We start from the raw sequence: 9,841 nt of genomic DNA, 5'->3' as shown, positions 1-9,841 counted from the left end.
TCATTGGAATAAAATATATTATACTTAAACAGAACTTTGTTTAAGCCGATAATCACGTTGTGCACAGGCATGCCCTGTTTTTTGTCTTAATTTTAACATCAGTCTAGAGAACAGAAGTTGTGCAAGGTTACAGTGTGCAACACAGTGTAATGGATGCTTAAAAGCTGTTTATTTTAGGTTATTTTGTTTTCAGCAGGAACAAACTGAAGGAAACATCTTGTGGTTTTATTTCCCACTGGAATTTGCACAAAGTAGGCAACAAGACAGTCATTTGGTATACCAGTGCAGCAACTATGGTGTGTTCAAAATATAGCAGTGTGAAGTTCAACCAGTGAAGCCGTTCATTCTGTGAAACCAAGTGTAAAACAGGTGACCCTTAGTAAAAGCACCAAATACTGTAAATGTTGTGGTAACATGGGTAATTCCAGATATTGTTCAGAAAACAGCATTCATATATTAAAAAGTTCGAGAGTGGAAAAATATATCAAGAAGTTCAGAACAGAATACATTTCTCAACTCAAATGATCTGGAATGCATTCAAATTGAAACCAAATCTAGAAAGATGTGGAAGAAAATTGAAAACTACTATTCAAATGGAAGGAAGAATAGCCAAAATGGTGATGACTCAGCCAACACTCAGCTCCATAGTGATCAAAGAAGTGATCTTTGAGTAGTGGAATAATTAGAAGATACCTATGTGAAGCGAAGTTATTGTGAATATGTATTATTAAATATAGAAAGAAAGAAAGAAAAGGTTTGACAACATTAGAAATAGGCAAATCTGTTTTTCATTTTATATTCAAAATTTGTGACTTTAAGCAAAATGCAGCCACTGATTTTGTTTCAACACCCTAATGTTGCTTTTTAGTAACTGTGTTTAGATTGATAACAAATTTGATACATTTTGCTTATTGTTCTGATTTCTAATATTATATATTTAACACACATTGCTATTATTTTTAACACAACTAGTAAATAAAGTTAAGGATGCAAGTAAATATAAAAGTTACATTTGTGAGACAGAAGACGAACATTTTAACGTGACAGGATTAAAGGTAACTTATAATAGCTAAAATAGCAGATAACATTTAGACTTACACTGGTCAGATTTGAGAAATCAAAGGTTATTTAGTTGTATTAAACAGATTTACAGTTTACTGGTGTTGCATCATATACTTGGAACTAATATAAAGCAGGCTGTAGATTTAGTCAATTTTGCATATTTTCTGTGGAATTAGTTCTGTGGCAACTAGATCACTGGTTTAATGTTGAATATAAAATACAAACAGATTCAATCTATTTTGTCTGAAGGAAAGTTCTATAAGATTAGATGACTCTTTTATTCACTCAGTTCCTCATGTTAATGCTTAAATCTGAAGTTGCTGCTTTAGTCAATGGCTTCTGAAGTCATCACATAAACATAACATTTTGTTTTTGTTTTTATAAAAATCAGCCCTGAACTGATTAGTTTGAAGTATGTCAGGTTCAGTTTCAGCTTCCCTTTCTTTTATATTCTGTCATTTTACATATGGCAGCCTCCAGGAAAGAATGTTGGGTAGTTGTAAGATGTAGATGGCCTCCATAAACATCAGCATGTTTGAAAATTGTAGCATATTTTGTGCATCCATAGTGAATGTGGATCAGTTTCCAGCCTCAGCACACCTTTAATTATAATATAGCTCCATTTTCTCAGCATGGCAGCTTTGGTAATTGAAAAGTAGTAACAGGCTTTAATTAAATCTTCCAACTGCAGTTTCAGGAGTTCCAGGCTGCTTGTAGAAGTAAAACTGCATTAAACTTTGTGTTAAAGGTGTATGTTCTGTTGCCCAAAACCTTCACCACAGTCACAATAATTTGTTTCTTTTTAATTAAAATATTTAAATTAAATAATGTTTACTGGAGTAAGCTTATACAAAAAACATTCTGAGGCTCCAGCTAGTCTTTAATGACCTATGTCAACCTAAGACAACTACTTGTTTTATGGAACTAGGAATCGCTGCATCAGCTTCTTTTCTTAGTGAAAAGCACACTGAACAGAGGTTAATGTAGCTACTCTCATTGAAATCTGGGGTAAAAATGTTTACTTTCTAAACTGACACTTTTTGAACTGGAGCACTTCGTATTATAGCTTTGGTTTTGTGTGAACTCGTTTGTTTTAAAGGCATTTGTGCAAAAGACATGTTTAAAGACTTGCTGTAAAAATAATTTATATTTTTGTTTGCAAAAACTCCAGAGAAACATTAGTGGTTAAACCTAAAAAGGAAACTATTATTTTGATCAGACAAAAAACTGCAAATTCTTCTTCTTGTCTGATATTCTACAGTTTGGCATTTTCAGAACCAGATGTCACTAAATCTCTATTGTAACTGTTAGACAATTGTTTTTTGTCAACAGCGACCTGCAGAGATGCCAAAAAACTTACCTGTAAGAGCAATTTTCCAGATTAGAGCATGTTTTTTTATTACATAAACTATACTATTATAGAAATATTTAGATGGTAAAGGGTCCTTCAGTCCCTAATTTTATTGTCACCAGACATAAAAAGCAATGTATGCTGACTCTTGTTTTGTAAACAGAATTTAAACGTCTTTGCCAAGTTTGTTTTCACTCCGACAATCCCTCCTCAGGACCACCTGAAAAACATTGACAGAAGAGATATGTGACGTGTGTGGAGCTCTTAAAAACCAGAGCCAAGGACCTCTGGCAGTGTTATGGATGCACTTGACTGCACTGGAGTCTAAAATGGTGCCAAGGTAAAAGCACACATTTAAATCTCTAAGGAGGCAAACACCAAATAAATAAAAGTTTAAGTCAGCTTCCTTTATTATGGCACTTTGTACATGACAATTTACAAAGTCAACATTCTCGATTTAGTTCACACAGCTCAAACATCATTACATGTGACATAAACAAGTTACCAAATGTGATCTGGAAAGTGTTTGATGCTCACATTCAACACAAAATGGGATTATTCCTGATCTGCTTTGTGTCTTTAGATTTTTTTTGTTTTAATATAATACTGGCATGCTAAAGAAAAGCTCATAGTTGCTACAAACATTCTTCTCCTCTGTCCTATTGAAAAAAATCAAAGTCCACTGACATTGTTCTGCATAAAAAGTTATTCAGTTCAAACATCTGTTCTTCAGCCAAAAATACATATATGTTCAAGAAACTGTACAAAATCCATTCCTATTTGCAAACGGGACAACATAACATATGTTAACACACACACACACACACACTGCAACATCCATTCACAGAAAACATGTGCAGAATGTTTACAGGTCCTTCTCAAAATATTAGCATATTGTGATAAAGTTCATTATTTTCCATAAAGTCATGATGAAAATTTAACATTCATATATTTTAGATTCATTGCACACTAACTGAAATATTTCAGGTCTTTTATTGTCTTAATACGGATGATTTTGGCATACAGCTCATGAAAACCCAAAATTCCTATCTCACAAAATTAGCATTACATTAAAAGGGTCTCTAAACGAGCTATAAACCTAATCATCTGAATCAACGAGTTAACTCTAAACACCTGCAAAAGATTCCTGGGGCCTTTAAAACTCCCAGCCTGGTTCATCACTCAAAACCCCAATCATGGGTAAGACTGCTGACCTGACTGCTGTCCAGAAGGCCACTATTGACACCCTCAAGTAAGAGGGTAAGACACAGAAAGACATTTCTGAACGAATAGGCTGTTCCCAGAGTGCTGTATCAAGGTACCTCAGTGGGAAGTCTGTGGGAAGGAAAAAGTGTGGCAGAAAACGCTGCACATCGAGAAGAGGTGACCGGACCCTGAGGAAGATTGTGGAGAAGGGCCGATTCCAGACCTTGGGGGACCTGCAGAAGCAGTGGACTGAGTCTGGAGTAGAAACATCCAGAGCCACCGTGCACAGGCGTGTGCAGGAAATGGGCTACAGGTGCCGCATTCCCCAGGTCAAGCCACTTTTGAACCAGAAACAGCGGCAGAAGCGCCTGACCTGGGCTACAGAGAAGCAGCACTGGACTGTTGCTCAGTGGTCCAAAGTACTTTTTTCGGATGAAAGCAAATTCTGCATGTCATTCGGAAATCAAGGTGCCAGAGTCTGGAGGAAGACTGGGGAGAAGGAAATGCCAAAATGCCAGAAGTCCAGTGTCAAGTACCCACAGTCAGTGATGGTCTGGGGTGCCGTGTCAGCTGCTGGTGTTGGTCCACTGTGTTTTATCAAGGGCAGGGTCAATGCAGCTAGCTATCAGGAGATTTTGGAGCACTTCATGCTTCCATCTGCTGAAAAGCTTTATGGAGATGAAGATTTCATTTTTCAGCACGACCTGGCACCTGCTCACAGTGCCAAAACCACTGGTAAATGGTTTACTGACCATGGTATCACTGTGCTCAATTGGCCTGCCAACTCTCCTGAGAACGTTGAGAGACTCAAGACCCAACACTCTGGATGAGCTAAAGGCCGCTATCGAAGCATCCTGGGCCTCCATAAGACCTCAGCAGTGCCACAGGCTGATTGCCTCCATGCCACGCCGCATTGAAGCAGTCATTTCTGCAAAAGGATTCCCGACCAAGTATTGAGTGCATAACTGTACATGATTATTTGAAGGTTGACGTTTTTTGTATTAAAAACACTTTTCTTTTATTGGTCGGATGAAATATGCTAATATTTTGAGAAGGACCTGTACAGTCAAACTGACGAAGGTAAACAGGTTGCATTGAAGTGCTACGACATCTTTCATTCGTTGGCACACCAGGAGTAACATTTAGCTTTTACAAATGAGAGTGAGCACTCTGTCACCATGCATTTCAAAAACCAGTTCAGTGGAAAATATCCTCACATTCCATATGGATACTTCCTTAATTTGTAACTTAATGGCCTAGCTGTATCACGAATTGTCAGATGTCTTTCTCTTCTGCAGTGGATTGTGCGAAAGGCTCTTATGCTTTACAGGATGCATTAGCGGCAGGAATAAACCGGAAGCTTTCAGCAGCTGCTGTTCAGTAAAGCTGTAGAACTAAAATAAATCATGCTACTAAAAGCTGAGATAATGAGGAATAAAATGTTTGAGATGTGGTGTAGGACGAAGATTTTACTTTACCTATTTCCACAAAAGATTACTAGGAGTCAGATATAATTTAGGTGAATTGTAACTATTACTGATAAATGACTTAAATTACAAACTTGTCAAAAAGCATTCTACATGCTTTAAATGTTAGCACTTCAACAGACTTTTAAAAGCCAAATTTGATACCTTCCAGGAAAACTGGGATTACATCATCTGCTCTCCTTCTTGGACTGGAATTCAGTAAGTATAAACTTTATTTCAACATTAAATGCTTCTCAATATTGCAAAACTGCTTATTACTTTGGGAACTTAGGCAATCAAATGGTCAGCCTGCTGCAAAACTGAGGTATTTCTTTTTGACTTCATCTGCCTGTGGTGCTGCTGTAAATAAGATGGCCACAGTTCAGTAGACTAGGGTTGGCCAGTAGCCTTGGGGTATAGAGGTATTGGCTCATGAGAAGACCAGTGCAAGAGTTGGGTGGGATGCCTCAGAAGATACAGGGAGTGTGGGTGTTGCATTTAGGTCTGCACCCAGATGAGAGGCACCCAGAAGGAATCGCGTTCCAATCTTTCCAAAATGCCTCGCAGTTCGGCACAAGCACCGGCCGAGTCCTCCTTGATCAGCACACGGTCCACGAGGTGTCCATACTGCTGATCGATCTGAAAGGCAGACTGACGCATTTCCTGGAGGTCTTCATCCTGTTGAAGACAAAAAAAAATATTTGTACTTTCTTCTTTAGATCTTTAGAAACTAGAATTGCACTCTTCGAAGGGGGTTTTCATGATGTTATGTTACTGCAACTAAAGCAGGATACGAGTGGCCGAACTTGGAAAAAGCACAATAAGCTTTTAGGGACTTTAAACTCCAGGATCTTGATAACTTCTAGGACCCTATGGAATCCATTTTTTGTTTCCTGCTATTTATCTGAAATTAATATGGTCACATCTTAAAATATAATATCCACAAAAATTCGTGTTGATGCCTCAGCATGTCATGTGGCCAGCTAATGAAGCATTCATAAGATTTTGGTGAAACATCCTAAATGTGCAGGACACTGGCCAACTCTGATATAAGAAAAGGACTGCAATGAGGGAATTACTTTTTCCTGTACTAACTTACAATTTGTGACCATTTCTAGTATTGCCTTTCCTCATTAGTTCTTGCAAAATAATTTCTAATCAGCCAAATGGCTCAATTTTTGTGCTGCATTTTAATGCCCTTGTTGGACCACTGGGCTTAAATAGTCAACTAGTAGGTGGAGTCTGTGTTTTGTCGACAGTCATTTTGCTTTGACTTTGGCTGACTACAATGACTTCTGTATCATCTAGTTCAGCAGTTCCCAAACCCTGCATGTTTTATAATTTGCCTGTTCAAATGAATCTTTACCTACTCAGTGTGCCACCAAGTTCTGCAGAAACCAGTTTATGACCCATTCATTTAATTTCAATATGTGGCAGCAGGAAAACATGCAGGACAGAGAGCCCTGGGGACTACTGATATAGTTGAACAAAAGTGCCAAAAATGTACCACAGGTTCAAATAAATTGTAAAATAGTTGAGTAAAAAGTCTGCTAATAAGCATATTATGTAAATCCTCAAACACAAGTATGGCTTTCATTCTCTATTGCAGGTTAAAAGCTCCACTGTTATTTAGCTTATTAGAAAGAGTTGAATATAAATGAACAGTACTCACTGTAAGACGGCCATGCTCTCCCCCTCCTGGTGAGGTGGCAGCACTGCGGCGACGTCGGCTCTCGGGAATTCGAGGTTTGACAAATATAACACATGGCTTAAACTCTGCAGTTCGTAGCCTCTTCAGGGCCTGCAGGGAAGATACATTTACATACTGAGGTCAGGGAGAAGACGCGAATCGGCAAAGTCAACAAGGATACATGCCAGAAGCTGTTTGCTGAAGACTGCCTGTAACTAATTTTGACATGATAGAATATTTTGATGGCTATTCCGAGAATTAAAAATAAAAAATAAAAAAAACTCTTCTCACCTCAGGCTGAACATCAACTATACACATCTTATTCTTGGCTTGAACAGAGCGGATTGCCTCTATACTGGTGCCATACTGGTTCTCCTTATACTCTCCATGCTCTATAAATCTGTGAAGGAAAAGGAATAGATAATTCCTTCAAAGAAATAGTTCAGACTTTTTGAAGAGAGGTTCTGGTAAAAGGTTGTAAGCTGTGTTAGTGGAACGGCTAGCCTGATAAAGGCCAGAACCAAAGCACATTTTCTCTGTCCAAAAACAATGCAGTTTATGGCAAAACTCAATCTTATGAACCTTTACAATGTTGTCATGTTTGAATTGGATGGATATTAACAAAAAAGCAAATGAAGGCAGGAAGTGGTGTTCTACAAATGATCTTCCTGTGCAAAACACGTATCACAAGTGTTTAAAGTAATTTTTTCCAAGTATAAATGGATCGTAATGTACCATTAATGGCTCACTGTCCTCAAATGTCTCTGGTAAGTAAATCGAGCACCTTTTGATAAGAGAACATTTAAATTGTTACAGAAACTTAGAAGCTGTTAACTGATTTCACATTTATGTACAGGGACGCGATGCAAACTGAGCATAAAGTTACCAGACAAAATTATTGTTTTAAATGAACACTTTTTTTCTGTTATTCTGAGCAAAAACACTCTAAATCAAGGGTGCCCAGCTAAAGTGCTCTGGGGCCACTGTCCTGCAGGTTTTAGATGTGTCCATGCTCCAATACAGCTGATTCAAGCAGCTCAGTTACCTCCTCTGGAGTACACTGGACCTGAGGTACGACTTCAGATGTCGCTGCTGTAAATATTCCACCCTCAGTATGTGTTTTAGACAGGAAGATTATTAAACAGAATGAGGATTTTATTACAGAGGTGCAACATGGTGTTTTACTTCTGTTATAACTAAAATTATATACATGTCATGGAGAATGATCAAAAATATGCAATAAATGAGTGCTTCTTTCCCTTTTTGCAAGTTAACCTTTAGTAGTTGGCAGTATCGCTACGTGGTTTAAATGGCAAAACAAAAAAACTCGAGCCAAATCTCATCTGCATTTACAGGATAGTGATAGAGATAAAAATGCCCACAATTACAACAAATGTAGATCACTGCTTTCTGACAACAAAATGGATGTAAGGTAGGTTATAAATGCTAGGCGATGACACAATTGATACCCTATCTGGTACATTTTTAAAACAATTTCTGACAAAATGTGATAAATGAACATGAAATGGTTTAAGACAGTAGAACTCCACTTTGATCTTGGCCTCGCTTAGACCAGGCATTAGTTTTAACCCCAATCAGGAACTACACTAGACTCACATGAAGTTGTCATGGGAGTTATCTACTGTAGGTTAGATATTAAATGCTTTAAAAAATATAATCCATCTGTTTTCAAATAAAACGCCATTGATTCAAGGAAACCTACTTGTTGTTTAAAGTGTCTGCATCAAACTGCTGCTTGGTGACAAAGTGATACTCCACACCATCTTTCTCATGAGGTTTCTTAGGCCTGGTAGTATCTGTGTTAACCAGAGAAAATTTTACAGGGAATGTATTGCTTATCATTCCTCCATCTTGTAGGCTTCAGTGTGAAAATGTTGATTGACTTACGTGGAACAGCTACAGCATAACGATGTGGATTTTCAGCTATCACCCGCTGCTTCAACTCATTGATTCGCGCTCCAAGAGAACCTTAAAGAGAGATGGTAAAAAGCACATACTAGTATTAGTATTCCAGTCATGATAGGAGATCGCATCTGCTTTCAATGGTTCAGTCTTACCGATCAGAACCACTAGGCGTGGCCTCTCGTTAGACCTCTGCTGATAGCGGGTTACCTCCTCATAGGTCAGAAATTCTGACTCTCCAAGCTCCGAGCCCTCTCCAGATGATTCCTGACGATCCTTACGACTCAACCGGAAGCTCCTCCGTAAACCAGCTACAGAGAGCCCACGGATGCAGAAAAAGGATAAGAAAGGTCTGGTCAGCTAGAAAGTACACATCAGACACAGCTTGTGCATTACAAACAAAGTGAAGAATCCCAGCATCATGCATTGTCAAAACATCTGTAGGGGTGCACATGGACCATATCTGAAGATGTTATTGATACTGTGAATTTGAACAACTCATGCGACAGAGAATTGTATTACATGCAACTAACATAAAAACCTGTACGTATTGGTTTACTGTAAAATGAGATTTTATTGGCAATATTAATATTTGTCATTTTGTTTCAGACATGCTGTTTGCAAGAGGTTACAGTGCTGAGGCAGGACACCTAGAACAGCCTGGCCCTGGGAGACCCTGCATTAAAGGACAGGGACTAACCACAGTGTCTCCCATGGTCAGAACAATCTGGATCCCCCCCTGTCAGTGGTGTGTACCTGCAGGATTGAGCCGGCCACTGTACCTGAATAAAATTCCCAGGAAAACATCTGGCCACAGGAGGGCGCCACTGCTTTACACTTAGAAGAAACTATAACGAGTGTTAGAGCATCACACAACCCAGCCTCACACCTCCACATAAGGGTGAACGAGCAACAAACATGCCTGGTTGAGTGTGCAATGCGTCCAATCCAGAAGTGCCCTCATGAGGATGGGGAAGGATGTGAAGGGTAGCTGGTTCTAGGGAAGGGTGGGAGGGGGGACATCGCAGTGACCACAACAACAGGGGCAGTTAGTTAGAAGCAGGGCAGAGAGGAGGGGAGGTTCAGGAGGATCCAAACACTGTGAGGCAAAGAAAGCGGGAGGGAGGATGGAGGGTTTACGGC

At 38.9% G+C, this 9,841-nt stretch overlaps 1 protein-coding gene across 8 annotated transcripts in view; it reads right to left on the bottom strand.

The window, feature by feature from the left end:
• Positions 1-5,583: 5,583 nt before the first annotated feature.
• The window catches only part of LOC124863932 (MAGUK p55 subfamily member 3-like), a 44,152-nt gene continuing 39,894 nt past the window's right edge, over positions 5,584-9,841 (bottom strand). For 5 of the 8 annotated variants that reach the window (XM_047358500.1, XM_047358501.1, XM_047358502.1 and 2 more), the window contains 7 exons: positions 9,481-9,546; positions 8,854-9,009; positions 8,684-8,764; positions 8,499-8,592; positions 7,067-7,175; positions 6,758-6,886; positions 5,584-5,763 (listed from right to left, as the gene is read on the bottom strand). In XM_047358500.1, the coding sequence (XP_047214456.1) occupies positions 5,584-5,763; positions 6,758-6,886; positions 7,067-7,175; positions 8,499-8,592; positions 8,684-8,764; positions 8,854-9,009; positions 9,481-9,546 (815 nt within the window). The remainder of the gene's footprint in view (positions 5,764-6,757; positions 6,887-7,066; positions 7,176-8,498; positions 8,593-8,683; positions 8,765-8,853; positions 9,010-9,480; positions 9,547-9,841) is intronic. The other 3 variants (XM_047358504.1, XM_047358507.1, XM_047358508.1) reach the window with 1 other exon arrangement.

The sequence above is a fragment of the Girardinichthys multiradiatus genome, chromosome Y, assembly GCF_021462225.1.
Source record: "Girardinichthys multiradiatus isolate DD_20200921_A chromosome Y, DD_fGirMul_XY1, whole genome shotgun sequence".
NCBI lineage: Eukaryota > Metazoa > Chordata > Actinopteri > Cyprinodontiformes > Goodeidae > Girardinichthys > Girardinichthys multiradiatus.
Note: the sequence above shows the minus strand (reverse complement) of the source record. Positions and strands in the feature narration are given on the sequence as shown.